Below are 20514 nucleotides of genomic sequence, written 5' to 3' on the forward strand. Positions count from 1 at the left end.
GATCAAAGATGATTGATGTGACCCATAAATCCATTTCTCATTTTGTGATCAGCAGGCATTTTATTAAACATCTTTTATGTGTCCTAAGCCCAGTGTTGGGTCCTGACAAAAGGGAAGACAAAAGGGAAACAGTCCTGTCTTCAGGGAACTTACATTTTAATAGGAGACAGCAGGTACCCATATAAATTAAAACAAAATAAAAACAGAGTAAACTCAAAGTAATTTCATTTAAGGAGGGAAAGAAGGCACTGGTGGTTGGCTTAGAATGAGACTAAGGATTGTCCCATATAAAAGGTGGTGTTGAGAACAGTGCGTGTTATGCAAAGGCATGGAGGTGGGAAATGGGATATCCCTTTTAAGAGCCTCCCTAAATCAATCTGAACTATTCCTTTGTCATGCCTCTCCTTGGAGGCTTTCCATCTTGGAAGGACTGGCTGGGGCTTCTGCTCTTCCTATACAGTTTTTGAGACCTCAGGGTCACCTCCTTGCCACGAGGAAGACTTCAGGGAAGGTCCAAATCCTGAGATTTGTCATTGCTTGGCGCAAGGAAACTCCCATGGCCCCCATCTTTCACAGACTTTCTTGGGGATCTGATTTCTCACTCTTTCCTTCTTTCTATTCTTGACATTAAGGGCTTTGTCCAGTCAATCATGGTAATGTCATGGCTTGGGGGGGGGGGTAAGAGCATCAAAAAATACAAACTGATTTTCAAAATGGTCATTTCATGACATGATGACAATTGGAACACAGACCCAAATAAAAACTGTCAGCCCTTATTTAAAGGTTCGACTCTTTCACCTTTCAGACACATAGAACCTGGCGGAGTCCTAAGTGGACCCACATCCCAAGAGTTGCCTCTGACTATCAAAGCTTCTCTTGGTCTAGCATAGGTTGGGATGGTATCTGCTGGCTTGGAGATCTTAGGATCATTGACTTATAGCTAGAAGAGACCTCAGAGATCCCCCTTCTAGGCTCGATAAGGCACTAAGACCCAAAGAGGCTTGCCTAACGTCACAGCGATAACCTGATCCATCCAAGAGGCAGAGTCCGGTCTTGAACCCAGACCCTCTGACTTGAAGTGCCTACTCCCCTACATCAATCTCCTTTTACTCCAATCTTAATCCAAGGTTTCAGTTAAATTTCAACATATCAGCCTGTGTTAACTAGCGTAAATGACTTCAAATCCTATAGTCCCCTTCACAGAACATCTTGGTTTTGTGACTGGCCTGGTTTATATTTTATCCAATTACATTCTGGTTTTTCTATGGGAGATTTCTCAAAGCATCTCTACTGGGGGGTTGTGGTTATAGTTTGGTTTTTATGAGTTTCCCCATGAATTTTGGCCATTTACAAAAAGGAATGACTACTACCCATAACAGGAGACAGAGTCAAATATGGGTTGGCCTGGGGTTTAGAGGCTTCTTATTTGCAATTCTGATAAGTTTTGATTTTTTCTCTCTAGTGAAAAAATACCACCAAATGGAACCCTTACCAAGACATTGACACTTACCCCCTTGCTAGCCAATAATCGAGAAAGGCGAGGCATTGCCCTGGATGGAAAAATAAAGCATGAAGATACCAACTTGGCCTCCAGCACCATGTGAGTTCTTACCTAGAGGGTCATAGCTCAAGAACTTCCAGAGAAAGGCTCTTAGAGACGATCCATGCCATTTACTGATGAAGAAACTGAGGGTCAGAGAAGTCTGATGGTCATTCATCTAGAACAGGAAGGGACCTTAGAAGCTGTCTAGCCAGTCCCCCTCTGCCCCCACTTTATAGTGGGGCAGCTAGGTGGTACAGTGGAGAGAGTACTGGTATTGGAATAAAGAGGACAGGATTGGAATCCAGCCTCAGACACTTGCCACTTACTAGCTATGTGACCTTGGACAAGTCACTTAAACCTGATTACCTCGCATTCAGGGCCATCTCTAGTCATCCTGACTTATATCTGGTCACTGGATCCAGATGACTCTAGAGGAGAAAGTGAGGCTGATGACTTGGCACTCCAGTCCAATTCACATGCTTGTCATGGTATCCCCTCCCTGATATCAAAATCTTCTTCAAGAATAAATAACAGGGGCGGCTAGGTGGCACAGTGGATAAAGCACCGGCCCTGGAGTCAGGAGTACCTGAGTTCTAATTCGGCCTCAGACACTTCATAATGACCTAGCTGTGTGGCCTTGGGCAAACCACTTAACCCCATGGCCTTGCAAAATCTTAAAAAAAAAAAAGAATAAAGAGCAAACATCAGATGAGGAAAGGGGGACCCAGAGAACTTAAGTGACTAGGTCACCATCACCCAGCTGAGAGGGTCTGGGGCAGAGTCCAGACCTCAGATCCAGCACTCTAATTAGGCTATGCTGCCTGCCACCTTTCATCTTGTCCATGGTGATGATCTGACTCCCCTGGACCTAGAGCTGTCACTTCAGGAGTGAGGATGAGTTGATTTGCTCCGTCTATATATTGTTGCCTCCAACTTCATGGTGGCCTTCATAGGAGCCCTGGAGTCCTATGCAGCTGGAAGAGGATTCAAGTCAACAGATGACTTGAATGGGAATGGAAGTTATGGGAACCCTGTTCCTTGAGTCATTCCTCAACCCCAGAGAGTGGCAAATGGATGCACTAGTGAAGCATGAAAGGAAGGTGTGAGGATGTAAGAGACAACAGGGGAGTGAGCATGGACCACTGGTCCAGAGCCAAGCCAGAGAGTATGTGAAAGGTTAACTGATGATGGCAGTGGTGTGATTTGTTTCAACTTTATAGCCCCTATAAATCTAATTAATTTTTATGGAAAGCCATCTGTCAGTGGTTGAAAGGAAGACTCCATTGCTATGAATTTTAGGCTGTGCTTCTCTCTTCCCACCCTCCCCCCCCCCCCACTCTAGCCAAAACTTGGAAGTTTAAACCTTGGTCATAGCCTATAATCCCATTCTTGGTTCCACTAAGTGGTACAATCATATGCAGATACCAGGGCCTGGAATCAGGAAGATCTGAGTTCAAATCTAGCCGCAGACACTAGCTAGGTGACTTAACTAATAAAATGGGGATAATGATACCTACCTCCCAAGTTTGTTGTGAGGAGAAAATAAGATGATATTTGTAAAGTACTTTGAAAAGTGTGCTATAAATGCTAGCTGGTGTTATAATATTAGTAGTAATAATACCTTATGTGTCACTTAAATTGGCTGGTCTCCTCAGGAGAAGCAGGAGCAGTAAACCCTCTAGTCGCAGCCCAAACAAGCTGAGGGCTACTGTAGGATAGGGCATAGCCATTTCAAATAACTATTAAATGTATAATAAAATATTTAGGAATCTAACCACCAAGATAAACACAATACTATGTAAATACAACTAGAAATCATTGTGCATAGAGATAGACAGACTTAAATAATTAGAGAAAAATTCATTGTTCATGGGTAGGACAAGTCAAAATAATAAAAATTACAATATGACCTCAATTAATTTACTCATGCAGTCCCATGGCAAACTACCCAAGGGTTAAGTTGTAGAACTAGAAAAATAATAACAAAATTCTTATAGAGGCAAAAAAGGTTCAAGAATCTCAAGGGTGATCATGAAAACAGCGGGAATGAAGAGGACCTTCCAGTTCCAGATCTCAGTCTAGACTACAAAGCAGTAAAAACAGGGAAGTCAATCAGTGGAACAGATGAGGTACACATTGTACAGAAATAAACAGACCAAGTAGCCTAGTGTTCAGTAAACACAAAGACCCCCGGTTCGTGGGACAAAGACTCACCATGTGACTGAGTTTTGGCCCAGAGCTCCAAAATGTTAAGAACTCCAAGAACACTAACACTACTGCCATCTAGAAACAAATAAATTGTAAGTTGTATGAGTAATTAGTTAGAGAGAGGCAGTAAAGGCTGGTGAAGGAAGAGCCAGCCTAGAGTTAGGAAGGTTTGGTTTCCGTCAAGCCTTCACTTTATGACCCACCTAGGCAGATCACGTAAGGGACCAATGCCCCCAGGATTCTCAAAGCCACAGGTGAGTTATCAGTGAAAGGAAGCTATTTCCACCCTGGATAGTTACCAGAAAGTGAGGTACCATTCCCCCCCACAAAGTTCTTGGACTTATAGTTCTCTGACTTAGCTCTCCAGTCTCTCAGGATGGTCATTCTTGTCATGACATCAACTATAAGATGACCAAAAAAAGAATATGTTTATCTGTCACTGGGCCCTTTTGCCCAACATCACCTTCACTCTTTTTTCTCTTCCTGGGCAGCATTAAAGAAGGGATAGACCGCACAGTGCTTGGAATCCTGGTGGCTTACCAGGTCAAAGTGAAGCTCACTGTCTCAGGGTATGTATCATAAAGTGAAGGGAATCGTCCCCATCTTGTTTATAGGAAACAGAAAAAAGCCTCAATACTTTTCAGAGCTATTCGCCTGTCATTGAGCCTCAACAATTGAATAAGGAGGAACAGCGCTCTAAGAATATGTTACCTGGGTCAAAAAGAAGTGAAAGAGGCAGCTAGGTGGCTCAGTGGATAGAGTACCAGCTCAGGAGGACCTGAATTCAAATCCAGCCTCAGACACTCAATAATCACCTAGCTGTATGAAGGCAACAAAGGCCTACGAGAGAGGGACAGCCTAGAGGAAAACAACATTCTTAGAGAGGAGTTGATGTCTTAGAGAATCTGCCTTTGTTTCTCAGAGGGTTGAGATGAGGGAGGATGGAAGGGGGGTACAGAAAAAGGAGGATCCCAAAAAAGAGGATAGCATTCCAGGGAGAAAAAGAGTACACAGTTCAGGCAATTGCAAAGAACAAAGAGAAAGGTTTTCTCATGGCAGCCCCTTGGACAAAGCCTCAATCATCCTGCCCTAGTCACAGATCTAAGAGGAACAAGGAGTTAAGGAAGCACTTGCTAGTCAATACTTCCTAAAATAATCCTAAAGGAGCATTTTTCCATGTCCATCGGAGACCTTTTCAGTTTTTCATTCATTTGGCTACAATGAGTGTCTGGGAAAGGAAGAAGATCAAAAGGAAAAACCATGACCCAGAGTCAAGTTGGCCAGAAACATAATCCTTGGTTCTCTGGATCCCTGGTGTGTTGTTCACTGGGTCAGCCGTGCTGAAAGGATGGGAGACAGTGTTGTGTTTTTCTGGAAAGTATCCAGACACCTCAGAATTTCAAACAAATTCTCACATCTGGAAGGTCAGATTCTCCCAGAGGAGGCTTATGAAAAGTTTTCCCTCTCCTTTGATTCTCATCATCCAGAGGCTGAGTCTCCCAGCCCTGGGAACTGTCCTCAGGCTTGGCTCTGACCCCTTCCTGATGTCCAGATCTGAGCCACTAGCTCAGGTAGCCTTGGCCAAGTCATTGATGGCCCTGTCTTAAGATAAAAGGAGAACATTTTAAAACTCTAAGAGGGAAGGATTATTTCCACTTATTCTAAATAGATTCCATTCACAAAACATTCCCATTAGCAATAGTTCTTAAAATTGTAAGCTCTCTGTTTTTTTCCCATATGGATATAAAAAATAGCTAGAATGTATAGGTAATATTGGAGTTCAAAGGACAGGTAATAAATACCTCACAGGTTTCATCGTCTCCTGGTACCTGGAGAGACAATCTGATCATGAGGATGTCGATCTGAACTGGAAAGGCCTCTCAGAAGTCATTAAGTTCAACTGCCCCCCCAACCTCCACAGAGAAGGCAACTGAGGCCCAGTTTCTGTGACAAGTGTCTCAGAAGTAAGAGCTAAAGCCAGAATCCAAGTCTGGGACCCTAGCCTCTAGACCTGGAACTCTTCCCAGCTCAGGGCTGATCATCTGATTTCATCAAGTTCCTGAACCTTAGGAATTCTGTTGAGAGAGGACAATGAAGTTGTGAATGGTGGGGTCACAGAGCTGAGATAAAATAGGTGGACAAAGTTACTGAACATCAGAAGGGAGAGAAAGCCGTGGTAATGAGAAACTCCATTAATACCGGAATTATGTGGAGCAGTGTGGTTTAATGACTCTTTTTTTTTAATGTTTCCTAGCTTTCTGGGAGACCTTACCTCTAGGTAAGTTGATCTACTTTCTTCTATTGTCATTCTATTGTCATTATTAAAATAAGTCCTCTCTCTCTCTCTCTCTCTCTCTCTCTCTCTCTCTCTCAGCTCTTTCTCTGAAGATAACTCCCATAATTCTCAGCCCGTCTCTCTCCTAATAGCACCTCTATCCATGGGACATTTCACCCTTGGTGTCTCCTAAATATCTCCAGTTCATCTTTTAGCCCCGAATGCTCCCCTCTCCCAAACCTCTAGATCCTTCGGTTCACAATATTGGAGTTTTCTTTGCACTTTAATTCTCCCCATATCTCCATCCCTACATCCAGTCCATTCACAAATCTTGTCATTTCTCCTTCAAACCCATTTCTAGTCTGCCCTTTTCTTTTTTACTCACCTGCTTCAAGCCCCATCATTTTTCCCTTAGAGTATTTCCATTGCCTCCTAATGGGCTACCCTTCTTCCAATCTCCTTGGACTCCAGTCTATCCTTGGTATAGCCACCAGACTGCTATTCCTAAAGCACATCATCCCCTGCTCAAGGAGCTCCTTTGTTTGGCAGTTAAAGTTATTTATCTCTGGCTGCAGTGACAATTCTAGCCTTATGATCCATTTTTCTCCTTCATGACCATCTTACTGTTCCCATACATCGGATTTTATCTCCAGGCTTTGGGTCCCCCTTCCTTATCTCACCTCAGCCTCAAAGAATCTCTAACTTCTCTCAAAGCTGAGCTCAGGGGTCACCTCCTGCTAGGGAGCCCATCTTGACCCTCCCCCCTTTGAAAACATCTCCAAATTAAGGTCCTTGGGGCAGTGGATAAAGCACCAGCCCTGGAGTCAGGAGAACCTGAGTTCAAATCCGACCTCAGACACCTAATAATTGCCTAGCTGTGTGGCCTTGGGCAAGCCACTTAACCCTATTGCCTTAAATAAATTTTAAAAAAAGAACAAATTAGGCTCCTTGAGGGCACGAGTGCTTTGGTTTTGCCTGTACCCTCATCACCTATCTGCGCAACAGTAGGTATTTAATAAATGCTAGTTGATTAAATGAATTATTGAATGAGACAGAGGTTAGGAGTAGGAACATGTGAAACCCTGAGTCTTGTGATGGGGGTGGGGAAGGCTTGGGGCAATTAGAGATGAAGAATGACTGGAAGAAAAAGAATTATTTTGACTAGTGAGATCATAAGACGAGGGTGGGTGTATGCCATAAGCCCAGGATCACTCTCTCCTTTCTTCTCTTTGTCTTTTCTTTATTCTCCATTTGTCCTTTTCTCCCTGCTCTCCTTCCTGACTCCTCTTCTTTCTCTTACCTTCAGGCCATCATAATAAATTCTTTATAGGTCTTAGACAAGGTCCCATTCACTGTTGCTCACCAATCTCTAGATTATAGTTTTTTCATTGATATTTAATGTTTTAAATTTTATTTATTTAAGGCAATGGGTGTCTGAGGCTAGATTTGAACCCAGGTCCTCCTGACTCCAAGCTGATGCTCTACCCACTGCACCACCTAGCTGCCCCTGAAACATTTCATTTTGATATATAAACACTTCCCAACAAACACCCAAACAATAGCGCCTAAAACACATTATGTAAAATCATTTAAGCAAAGCCTAGTGGATCAGTTGCCAGTAAAAAGGAAGTACACTTTAACTTTGATGAGCATAGCAGGTCTGGGAACTCTATCTCCAAATGTAGCCGATTTTGTATAGGAGGGCAGCCCACATCAGGCCTAGAAAGCAGTGGGTGGCTTGTGTTTCCCAATCCTTACTTCTCTCCAAGCGCTACTGACTTGTTTCCTTATTAATTCTCTATTTGAATTCTAAATCAATCAGGAGATGTTCTTATATTACATAATATAGTCTCATTAAGGGGCGGCTAGGTGGCGCAGTGGATAAAGCACGGGCCTTGGAGTCAGGAGGACCTGAGTTCAAATCTCACCTCAGACACTTAATTACTTAGCTGTGTGGCCTTGGGCAAGCCACTTAACCCCATTTGCCTTGCAAAAATCCTAAAAAAAAAAACAAAAACAAAAACAAAATCTGGTCTCAGGCACTTAATAATTACCTAGCTGTGTGGCCTTGGACAAGCCACTTAACCCCATTTGCCTTGCAAAAATCCTAAAAAAAAAAAATAAAATAAATATATATATATATATATATATATATATATATATATAGTCTCATTAAGAAACAAATTACCTTTGAGTCCCTGCCCCAGTTTATAAACTAAAGAAATCTTTCACCCTAAGTTTTCATTCCTCTTTTTCAAACTAAACCCTCTCCCAAGCTTCATTTTATAGGCCTAAAACCATCAGTGTTACAGCTCATGTAGTTTATTAGAGTAGAAATAATCATACAGATAATAAATAGTAAATAATAAAAATAATAAAACAAAAACCATTATTTACAATGAATTACAGTGAGGAAAGTCCATAGTTTGAGTCAACTGTTAAGTCAACAGGGGAGATGCAGGATAGAGTATCACCAGTGTGGCCACTAACTCCCAACTTTAAAAACAAAAGCAGTTCTCAGGGGGCAACTAAATGGTTAGAGCAGCAGCCCTGGAGTCAGAAGGATCTGAGTTCAAATCCAACCTCAGATACTTAATTTCCCTAGCTGTGTGACCTTGGACAAGTCACTTAACCCCATTGCCTTGCAAAAACAAAACAAACAACAGTTCTCTCAGGATAGTAATTCAATTCTCTTAAAAACTTCCTGTCTCTTTAAATATTTTTTCCAGTATCTTCTCAAACTTTCTCCTTGACAGTTGCTCAGTCTCTCAGAAAAGAAATTTATTTAATCTTTTCTCTCTGTGCCTTACAGTTTGTCTCCAGCCATGATATTTAAAATGTAGTACCCTAGGGACCGCTAGGTGGTGCAGTGGATAGAGAATTGACCCCAGAGTCAGGAGGACCTGAGTTCAAATTCGATCTCAGACACATAATAATTGCCTAGCCGTGTGACCTTGGGCAAGTCACTTAACCCCATTGCCTTAAATAAATTTTAAAAAATTTTAAAGTATAGCACCCTAAGATTCTATTCTTTGACTCTTAAAAACACAGAAACAATATACAAAATCTCTGTGAAAGGGTCTAAGTGAACTAGGGTTACAAGGCTGTACTATGATACCTACATTATCCTTTTTATTTGACCCAAGGTTGGTTCTTTTTTTTTTTCTGGCAAGGCAATGGGGCTAAGTAATTTGCCCAAGGTCACACGGCTAGGTAATTATTAAGTGTCTGAGGCTGGATTTTAACTCAGGTCCTCCTGACTCCAGGAGTATTTCATCCACTGTACCACCTAGCTGCCACCCCCACCCCCATTGGTTCTTAATTAGCAACTTCTGCTAATTTGTGCTTCATCATTGTCTGGCTATACTTTCTTTACTCATTCTCACTTCATACAAGTCTTCCCATGTTTCTTTAAAATTTTTTCCCTTCATCATCCCCAAGGGCACAGTCATATTATATTAAGTTTCTGTACCATGGCTGGATTAATTTACAAGAGAAAAAGAAAACTGCTCCTCCACAACAATCTCACCACTTTTCACCATGTTGATGAATGTGATGACTCTGAGCATCGGCATGGCCCCTGGACCAAAGCCTTTCATTAAAAATTGGAACTTGACTCACTGACAGATTTGTTGTGTTGCTATCTCACTAAGTTTTCTTTAGCCTTCATTCTGAATGCATCTAATGTGAGAGATACTTTTGTCTGTCAAAAACACGTTTGCCCCTGTCCTTTCCTTTTCTTACAGTGAAGTGGGCACTGACTTACCGTTCCGTCTCATGCACCCCCAACCCACAGGTAAGTCACACCATGCTTCTGGTGGCCCTGATTTTTCATTACTTGTGATTATTTGTGCTTAATGTGCTTCCATTTTTAGAAAGAGAATGGCCAGATGGGTAGGAATTCTCTTTATCTAAAGGAATCCTCCTGATCCACAATGAGATTTGATGTATGGACAGACTATCACAGAACAATTTAATAGCAAGTGTGGGGTAGAGGCCCCTAGAGTCCTCATCACTATTAGTGATTCTGAACCCTCCTTCCTACACAGTGTGTCTCAAGGGGAAAAGCTAAGGTTGAGGAACCCTCCCAGCTGTATGCCCTTGAGCCAGTTCCATCCTCTCTCTGTGCCTCAGTCTCTTAATCTATAAAATGAGAGAATTGGATTAAAGGTCTCTAAGTTTTTTCCCCAGTGCAAAAACTTTGAAATTCTCTAGCTATGTTAGGAGAGAAAGGTACAATTTAAACTGAAATGTGTGTATATTTGTGTTTGCATATGTAGGGGGAATGAATACATATTTGATAATTTGTGTGTATATGGATATAAATGTGTGTGGATTGTGTGTATAAAAATGAGAGACAGAGATAGAGAAACAGAGAAGGGGAGCATGTTCTGAGCTATCTGAAGGGACCTGTGATTCACAGATGTGGAAAACTCCCTCTGTAGAAGACCCTCCCTGGACCCCAGGAAATGGGTGCTAAGTCTCTGCCCAAGATACGGATATATGGTACAGGACAATAGGAAAAGTCATGCCTCTGTGTAGAGGGACATACAGGCTTAGGTTGAAATCCCACCTCTAACCCTTATGGCCTATATGACCACGGCAAGATACTTGCACCTCTGACCTCAGTTTCCTCCCTCTCAAATGAGAGATTTGACCTCAAATACCGCCAAGATCCCTTCTAGTTGCAGAACCTGATCCAGTTTCAGAAAATGAATTCAACCAGAAATAGACTTGGTTTTCCCAAACCCCACATGTGTCCGGGGCATTTTAAGTTTCAAGTAGCATACATAGTGGCATTCCTGTTTAACAGATGAGGAAATGGAGGTTTATTGACCAAAAGCTGGATCCAGAGCCTAAGGAGGCCGAGCCCTCCTTTAAATGGGGAGGAGCTGAATTCCAGAGAGATTCAGTGATTTGCCATGTCAGAATTTGAACGCAGGTCCTTAGATGAGCAATCTGTGCTCTTCCCCTGGAACCAAAATGTTAAGTACCTCACCTTGGAGGTTTAACATTTTGTCTTTAGGCCCCCAGTCCCTAGCAGAGAACCTGCCATAGAGTAGCCACTTCACAAATGTTTGCTGAAGAAATGATCAAATAAATCATCCAAGTCAGAGCCAAGACTTAAACTCATGTTTCTGATTACACGGCCAATTGTTTTCCTTTAACGCCCAGAACCTTTCCTCTGTTGGTGACTTTGGAATTAGAACTGCCGCACTGATTTCTTATGGCTCCCCCATGGAAAGAGTCCAATCATCTCCCCTTCATTTACAGCAATTTTTTCCCTATCTTTCTTAACTGACCAAATATGATTGGTCTTTCAGCATATGTGGAAATCCAAAAAAGCATCTGACTTTCAGAAGATTTTTCTCCAGAGGACTGTTTTTTTCATTCAGAAATCTAGCGCAAGATGAAAAGATTTCTAATCATCATTATGATTATTTTTTCTTGTAGTAATGAAGCATTCTTTAAGTGCTAACTTAAAAAATCCATTTTTCCATGTGGCTATCATCTCACAGAGAGGAAGGATACTATTTAGAGGTGGTGTGAAGAAAGTAAAAAGCCATAGGGTGGCTAGGTGGCGCAGTGGATAAAGCACCGGCCCTGGAGTCAGGAGTACCTGGGTTCAAATCCGGTCTCAGACACTTAATAATGGCCTAGCTGTGTGGCCTTGGGCAAGCCACTTAACCCCATTTGCCTTGCAAAAATCCTAAAAAAAAAAAAAAAAAAAAAAAAAAAAGTCAAAAACCACCCAACAAGGGTCCAAAGGGATAAAATAGAAGAGATGGTTCCATGTTGTTTCTTCCCAATTGGTAGAATGCCATTGCTGAGATTGAGATGCCATTTAGAAAATCCTGGGTTCAAGTTTTAGACATGTGGGAATGAGCTATAGAGTAGGCATACTTGCTTTTATTCTCTCTCTCTCTCTCTCTCTCTCTCTCTCTCTCTCTCTCTCTCTCTCTTCTTCTCTCCCTCTTTTTCTTCTCCCTTCCTCCCTCTCTCTCTTTCCTTCCTCCCTGTCTTTCTCTTTTCTCTCCTTCCCCCTTCCCTCTTTCTATTTTTCCTCTCTTTCCCTGCATCTAGGAACTTTTGAAACAACTTTGACAACTATATTTCAATATAATTGATTACTTCACAATCCTACATGTTTTATTTTCTGCATTTAAAAACATGATTAAAAACATGACAGATGGGGCGGCTAGGTGGCACAGTGGATAAAGCACCAACCCTGGAGTCAGGAGGACCTGGGTTCAAATCTAGTCTCAGACACTTAATAATGACCTAGCTGTGTGGCCTTGGGCAAGCCACTTAACCCCATTTGCCTTGCAAAAAAACAAAAACAAAAAAAAAAACATGATAGAAGGGCAACTGGGTGGTGCAGTGGATAGAGCACCAGCCCTGGAGTCAGGAGTACCTGAATTCAAATCCAGCCTCAGACACTTAATAATCACCCAACTGTGTGGTCTTGGGCAAGCCACTTAACCCCATTGCCTTGCAAAAAAAACCTAAAAACAAAATGATAGAAGGAGTCTACCCAAGGGCACCATGTCACAGAAAAGGTTAAGTACTCTGGCTGACACAACACAATCCCTTTTACTAGGTCAGCAAAAGTATATTGTAAGTGAAGATAATTTAAACAAGTTGCTTTTGGCTTTCCATGGCTCTCTAAGTAGAGCGGGTACTCTAATATAGAAATTTGCATTTAATAATGAATAGGCCACCCATTGTGACTTGGGAATTTGTAAAATTGTTTTTAAAAATTGTTTTGTATTCATTCTCACCCACTGTGTACTTGCCAAATTCATTTTTGTGGTCATATATTTCTGGGGAGAGAGAATGCCATTCATATGTTTTTGATTCATTTATTCTTATATCATCTACATATCATCTTTAAGAATCATGTGATAGTTAAGAAGCCTTCTAAATAAGGTCTTCAGAAAACTGGAGTTAGGCCCACAGTCCTGGATTTTAGCATTAAAAATTTGGCCTTTGATTCATTTGTGGAACTGTGGTTTTTCATCAGTGGTTCAGTTCAACCACATGGAACTCTTCCCAAGTCCCATCATACAAAAATATTGTCATTATGCGCATGTCATGGCTGTCAAATTTCACCTATATCATCAGCCACTAGTTGTTCCATTGGCATTTTTATGATGTGAGGAAAACCCATGGAATGACTTCAGTACATTGGGCAGACCCTCTCTAATGAACTTAAGGGAAGATATCAATTGATAAGAGTTGAATAGGATGAACAGGGAGAGTGAAAACTGTGATATAAGTCAAGTCTATAACACTGTGGGCATCCACAGAAGTGTTTTATTATGTGTGTTTGGCAAGACATAGTCATTAATAATGAGTAAATAATACAGACATTTCAAGCACATGTCAACACAAATTTCATGGCATCTCCAGCAGCACCTCTCAGATATGTGCTGAGGGCTATTCATTATAAAGAGTGAGAAAATAAAAACAAATTCTATTAAAACCAATCTTCACATTCTTTTGGCCTTATTAACATGCAGCCTTTTAAGATGCCCAGTCAGTATAAGTAATCTGAAACGGATGCCTTAGTTTATGAAGCATTAAATGAACATCGACTTTGTGCAACACTAGGCCAAATGTTTGGAGGTTACCAAAGAAATGAAGGTTGCCAGCAACACTAACGATCTTGTGGGGGAAGGGGAAGCATTCAAGCAAGCATATCCATGTGACATTAGGTGAAGTGATGGTATAGGTATCATCTTGTTTCATGGACATTGAGAACTGAGTTGTAATATGAGACGTTTTCTCAGTGGACAGAAAGATGTACTTGGAGTCAAGGAACCAGAGGTTAAAATTCTGCCTCCAACACTTGGCAGCTGTGGGACTCTGAGCAGTTTCTCATTTGTCAGGCCTTCAGTTTCTTCTTCTGTAAAATGAGGAAACTGGACTCAATGACATCTGAGTTCCCTTCACCTCCAATGCAGTTTGAGCTCCCTGTCAGGGAGGCTGTGGCCTTATGATTTGTGATGTGTACAGACCCAATTCTTAGGGGTTAGAGTAAGCATGGGGGATTTGCTAATAGACCAATTAGGAGAACAGAAAACAGAGTTGAAGCAAAATGTCTTTAACCAAAGTTCCCTATCTTGTTTGCAATCTTCTTTATAGTTCTTTTTTTTTTCCATGTGGAAATGTTCATGTTTAGTGATGATCATTAAAAATCAATAAAAAATAATTTTTTAAAAAATCTTCAAAGATAAGAAGGCAGAAGAGCCTTTTAGGTAGGAAAAGCCAAGAAGGTTGGAAGAAGCGGACCCCTTTCATTGATTCATGTAGCCCATGCCTGTTATTTCTCTTGCCCACAAGAATGTTTGAAAGGACTGTGCTTGTTCTCCAAGAAACGACTCCAACGACTCCAGTGTCCCCTAAGTCACCAAATAGGGTCTCTGAATTAGTTGGTTTGGCCTCTTCATTTTCCTATGTCACAAGGGAAAGCAGGACAGAGACTCTGGTCAGTCCAGTCACAAGTACCTGATGGGCAAGATAACAGTCATTGTATTAATAGCCGAAAAGAAAGAAGAAAATGCCTTCCTGCCGCTCACTAATGTTTTCCTTCTCTCCTTTTCCTTCTCTCCTCTGACAGCCAAGGAGAGGTAAGATGCCCAGTCCTGTCCTGTGGGGTCCTTACAGGTTGTCCAGGGAAGGATGGAGGTATTATTAACCCCATTCTGCTTGGGGACTAAGAACCATGGAAAGAAGAGCCTGGAAGGACATTTCAGCTGGCTTCGATTCCTACTGGGCAATGGAAATTGTCCTAGTTGGGGAGGGATGTTTGGGGAGGTAGCAAGTGGCCCCTCCCAGGGGTCTTCAAGCCCCTTATTAAGGATCTCAGAGAAGAGATTCTGGTTCAGTTCAGGTTGGACTAGATGGACTCAGAGTCCCTTATAGTCCTGATAGGGTTTTTTAATTGGAATGAATCCATAAATGAGTGAATGAATCCATGTAAAGATATTTCCTAAGTGCCACCCAGGTACTCAGCACAGGAAGAACCTGAGACAGTCTTTTCTCTTGGGAACTCCCACTTTATGTCAAAGAAACAAGAACCAGAAGAAAGTTCAATTTCAGGCCAGAGGGAAAGGTACAAAATTCCTAAGGATGCAACAGTGGGATGGGTGGCAAGGCCCAGGTCTACACAAACCCTTGCTCACACACACCTCCACCATTTACTCCATTCTCCTCCAATTCCAACACACACACACACACACACACACACACACACACACACACACACACACACACACATTTGTGTGTCTCTAAGTTTCCTCCATGTTCCACAAGGACAGACTGGCCAGCCATCCTCTCTTCGGGTCCCTAGACTTTTTAAGAATAAATATCAGAGCACTCACAATAGACCTAACACCGAGGAAAAAAACAGATTGTTCTTTTTTTTCCTTCAAATTCAAAAATCAAAACATTAGAAAAGTGACATGAAAGGACAACCTGGGACAAGAAATATTATATCTCCAAAGTAGGCAGTCACCAGATTTCTGGGGGTCTCTGAACTCATATAGAAAAAAAAATACATCCTTTTTCTTTCTCACAAGACTCTAAAATTTAGCACTTCCTTTAGTTGTGATTTTTTAAATTATTCTAAGAAAGGATACATAGGCTCCCCAGATAGTCAAAGGGGTCCATAAAGTAAAGAACCCCAGAGCCAGAAGAAGGTCAGATGCTCCAAAGAGAGCAACCACAAGTTCCTAACCAGATTTTGGTCATCACTTCAAAAACTGTGTGATGATCCAGATGTTTTTCTGTCTTTTGTTTCAGCTCAACGGGTGAAGATTTGGTCTTTGAGGAGTTTGCTCGTCAAAATCTGAAAGACTCGGCTGATAATGAAGAAGAAAAAAAAGAAGGGCCGGGGAATGAGGACTAAATAGTGCAGAAAACATAGCTCTAGATCTGGAAGGGTCCTTAAAGATCATCTCCTCCAAGCCCCTCATTTCAGAAGAAAGATGTTTCCTTCAATGCTATAAAAGTGGAAGAGACTTAGTTAAGCAGAATCATAATTTCATCTATCCTTTTAAATAGGCTCTCTAGGTAAACTAAGTCAGTTTATAGATTAAACCACTTAGAGGGCTCAGCATAGGCTAAGGGCAGATTTGCATTTTATTACTGAGAAAGCTCAATAATACATGGTGAGACTACAAACCAAGAAGCCCAAGGAATCCATTAACAATCATCAATATTCAGTAATATCAAGTTGCCCATATCTGCCTCCAGATCCTTCTGTGGATCCTCAAAGCCATCCAGGTCAGCACAGAAAGAGAAGAGCCAAGAGAAAGGACACAAGTAGTTTGTACTAGCGTGAGCTTTCCCCTCCTGTATTGCTCAAATGAATAAAGTTTAAATAGTGGCTAAAAAACAGGTGAATTTGTGTTACATTGACCCCAAAATGGCCTGGGCTGTGGGGGCTGCCACAAACATGAGACATTTTGGATTGTCTGAGCAGCCGCCATGGAGCAAGATATAGGGACAGAAGTGGAATGCAAGCTAAACTGTCGCTTAGATCTGCCCAGGGACCATAGATCAGGAGGTGAAAGGACCTCCAACATCCTATGATCAGATTTAGAGCAAGAAGGGGACTTGGAGGCCACTTTTTCCAAGTCCCTCATTTTCTGGTTAGGAACTGAGATCCAGAGAAAGGAAGGAACTTGCCAAAGTTTAATTGGCAATAATGAGTAATAATGCAATAATGAGACAATGAGATTTGAATGGGATTTGAATGGGACAATGAGATTTGAATCCAGAATCTAAAGTGCCAGGAGATAGAGCTGAGAGAGTCAGTCAGGAAAACCTGGGTTCTAGTCTTATCACTGACGCAGACTGAGCACATGACCTTAAACAAGCCACTTGATGTCTTGGTGACCCAGGCAACTCTCCAAGATTCAAAGTTCTTAGGATCATAGATATATAAGCCACTGTGTCCAATTTTACAGCTGAGGAAGCCAAGACGTCCTGCCATCAGAGGCAGCTGGTTCTCTCCCAAGACCCCATGCTGCCCCTGGTGAACATCCCTGCTGTCCTACCTTTAGAAGATGAAGTTTTTCTTGCACCAGCTAAATTACATCTCTAGTAACTGCTTTGGGGGATGTGATCTGGGATTTCTTTGGGAGAAGGAACTTGAAGAAACTTCTTGGGCCACCAAGGATCTGAGCTGCAACTCACAGCCTTCCCAGAGTTACCTGGACAGAGAGATGGAAGAGGCTTGCCCTAGCATGGCAAAGACCCCCTGACTCCAAGGTCCACACACATTTGCTGAAGCATAGGTACAGAGAGAGATGAAGGCCTTGGGGAGGAGGATCTGACTAATAGTATTTTTTCCATTTTTCTTTTCTTTCTTTTTCTTTTCTTTTTTTCCGGACTCTGTCATTTTACAAAGGTCACCCCGTGTATTGGTGATGGCATCTACAATAGACTTGTGCCAAGTCAGGGGGATATAAAGGAAGGAAGAAAACAACTTTCAAGAGGCTCAATAACCTCTCTGGTCCCCTGCGGCCCTGATATTCAATGACCCTGTCTGATTAGTAATAAGGAAAATATAACAAATAAGCTGCTTTTGGAGGCTTCAACTGGTCTTGAATACAGTAAATGGTCAGAGACCTACTGGAACTGACCAAACTGTCTGGGGGACATGCCATCTCATCCTCATCCTTCCCATCTCTTTACTGGCTTCAGTTCCTTCCTCCCAGTTCCTAGCCTTCTTCATTATCAGCTTTTTTCTCTAGAATCTTTTTCTTCTTCCCTGCCTTGCTGAGTTGAAAGATGGCAGACCTGAATGACCCTTTACTGCACTCAAAGGATCTGGATTCAAATGCTACCTCTGATACCTTCTACCTGCCCTAGGAGTCACTTTACCCTAGCCTAACATTCCTCATCTGTAAAATGGGAGGGGGTGCCTAGGTGGTCATTCAGGCTCTGAAGGGAGCCCTCCATGTCTCGAAGGTAGACTCTGATACAAGGTGGATGAATGTTCAGGCTCCCAAAGAATCCATATAATCTGTGGGTCTCTCAAGGACATCCTGGTCTCACTTTTGCCTCTCCAGAAATAGGAACAGATAAGTCAAGAAGTATTTATTATGCATGTGTAGATGAGTCCCTGGGGAAAAAACAATGAATGCTAACTGTTCTGGGCACAAGTTCATCATCTTGAATTTTCCAGCTAGGGGAAATCAAGGTATCAGAGTTTCCCACCCTTTTTTGGGTAAGGAATACTTAGTTGGGAGGTAGCCATGTGATGCATTGGATAGAAAACTCATCTTCCTGGGTTCAAATCTGACCTCAGACACTAACTGTGAGATGGGCAAGTCGCTTCACCCTATCGGCCTCAGCTCTTCATTTTTAAAATGAGCTAGAGAAGGAAATGACAAACCTCTCCAGTATCTCTGCCAAGAAAACCCCAAATGGGCACTGATTAGATAGACTAGACTAAAAGAACTGACGAATAATAATGCTTATTTTGTATCCAAAGGCAATCCTGTTTACAGGTCAATGTCTCTGTCTTTACCCTAAAAACCTTCCACTTGCACTGAAGGGTGCCCCTTCTTACACAAAGAAAATGCAAGGTAATTTCTGAGTGGTATGAGGGAATGCTATAGAGGGGGAAGGGTGGGAAATCTAAAGACTCGTGCAAAATATGATCCCTACTTGGATCCTGGTATTCTGAGATGGAGGTGAGGAAGGAGCCTGGGGAGTACACAGTGCAGTCACCCCCATTTTATAGGTGAAAGAATCCTCAACAAGATGCCTTGCCTTGTCTGAGGTCACAAAGGAGTACTAATAGCCAGTTAAATGGAATAACCAGAATTGTATGAAGATCTAACTATGATGGACAATTCTTAAGGACTTGCAAAGGAAAACATCATCCATATCCAGAGAAGGAACTATGGAGTCTGAATGCTGACCAAAGTTAACTATTTTCAATTTTTTAAATTTGTTTTATGTATTGTGATTTTCCCCCCTCATTTTTTTCTTTCTTTTTTTGATTTGATTCTTCTTTCACGACATGATTAATATGGATCTGTGTTTAACATAGTTATACATATGTAACCTATATTAGATTACTTTCTGTTGGGGGGAAGGGAGGGAGGAAGGAAGAAAAATGTGAAACTCAAAACCTTACCTCCCCCCAAAAATCATATGAAGATCTCTGATTCCCTATCTAGTTCTTTTTTTCACTATCAGCTAATTTTGTGTTATTTTTCTCACACTGAGAAGCTGTTGCTAGGGCCATGGGACCTGGGATACTGCTCCAGCTCCCTTCTCCCCTAAGAGCCCCCTTTGCAATGGGACCAGCCAAGCAGTCCAGTCTGGGTTCAGTCCTAGGAACCTGGTCTTGGATAACAGAAATTCTATGCTTCCTTTTTCTCTGGCTCTTTAACACATTAAACTCCCACCATATTGCTCAGGGTCAAAATAGTCAAAACTTGGATTGAACCTCACGCCTCAATGAACCTCACACCCAAAAGAGAAAATTAAGCAAGTTAACCCAAAAGCAATACTCCTCAAATACTGTACAGGTATTGGTTATCCCATCCATATTTGGGGGATAGGGGTGCAGCTGTCCCGAAGATCTGAAGCATCGATATAAAATTGTTGGCCCGCCCTCCCTATCAGAGAAGAAGTCTGATTTTTTAAATTTTTTCTTTTTTTTTTAACAGAATGTTGACAGTTGCTTATTGTGAAATTTGGATTGATTTTATACAATACCATATATTTTCTGTAATACTGAGTTTCTAAAGTTTTTCTGTATCATCTATAGCTTCTATAAAGCTTCCCCAAAATTCCCATTTAATTTCTTAGGCCAACCTATGATGTATTGAAACCCCAATGGGGGAAGTTGAGATGTGGAAGAGAGAACTATATTTTCTACACATAGAAGGAATGCTATACACAGAACATTCACAAAGCTGCATTTGACCGAAGCAAACTCAAAACAGGATTATTTAACTTAAGAAATAGAAACACTGAAATAGCACACTAAAAATGAAAGAGGAGGTATGGTTCCTGATTAGGCATTTTACATTTCACCTTGACTCAGCACTGTCCAAACATTCCTGTTACGTGTCTTCTGGTAAGACTGTTGGGCCAGAGCCAGTCCTTTTGTCAGAAGCTGTTCTCTTGCCAGCCAGTTTCACTCATTGTACCTAGGAAGGACCTCCAGACCTCTTGAACACATGAAGACAACTCCAAGCTCAAGGATAATCTTTGACCACCTGCTCAGCAAAGGAAAGGAACTGAAGCAAAGGTTGGTGCCAGTTGGAGTAGTCGAGTTCATGTTCCTTATGGGAATAGCTGCCCCCACCCTCTCCTGGGAAATTGTAAAAATTGAGGGTACTTTTTGCCACACAGGACAGTTGCATCAGAGACTGAGTGGGAGGATGCTGTATAAGGAAGAAGAAGAAGGAGGAAGAAAGAGACACTCCCTGCTGCAAGGTTTTTGACATTATAC

General features: G+C 41.8%; 1 protein-coding gene across 2 annotated transcripts in view; it reads left to right on the forward strand.

Moving 5' to 3' along the window:
* SAG (S-antigen visual arrestin) overlaps positions 1-16336 on the forward strand; it is a 27461-nt gene extending 11125 nt beyond the window's left edge. Inside the window, exons 10-15 of one of the 2 annotated variants that reach the window (XM_074189710.1) lie at positions 1463-1600; positions 4243-4320; positions 6006-6029; positions 9773-9822; positions 14751-14766; positions 15834-16336. In XM_074189710.1, coding sequence (XP_074045811.1) covers positions 1463-1600; positions 4243-4320; positions 6006-6029; positions 9773-9822; positions 14751-14766; positions 15834-15939 — 412 coding nt within the window. In that variant the 3' untranslated portion in view covers positions 15940-16336. Of the gene's footprint in view, positions 1-1462; positions 1601-4242; positions 4321-6005; positions 6030-9772; positions 9827-9905; positions 9925-14750; positions 14767-15833 lie in introns of those variants that run through there. The other variant, XM_074189711.1, reaches the window with a different exon arrangement.
* Positions 16337-20514: the final 4178 nt, after the last annotated feature.

Source organism: Macrotis lagotis, chromosome 5, assembly GCF_037893015.1.
Source record: "Macrotis lagotis isolate mMagLag1 chromosome 5, bilby.v1.9.chrom.fasta, whole genome shotgun sequence".
Lineage (NCBI taxonomy): Eukaryota > Metazoa > Chordata > Mammalia > Peramelemorphia > Peramelidae > Macrotis > Macrotis lagotis.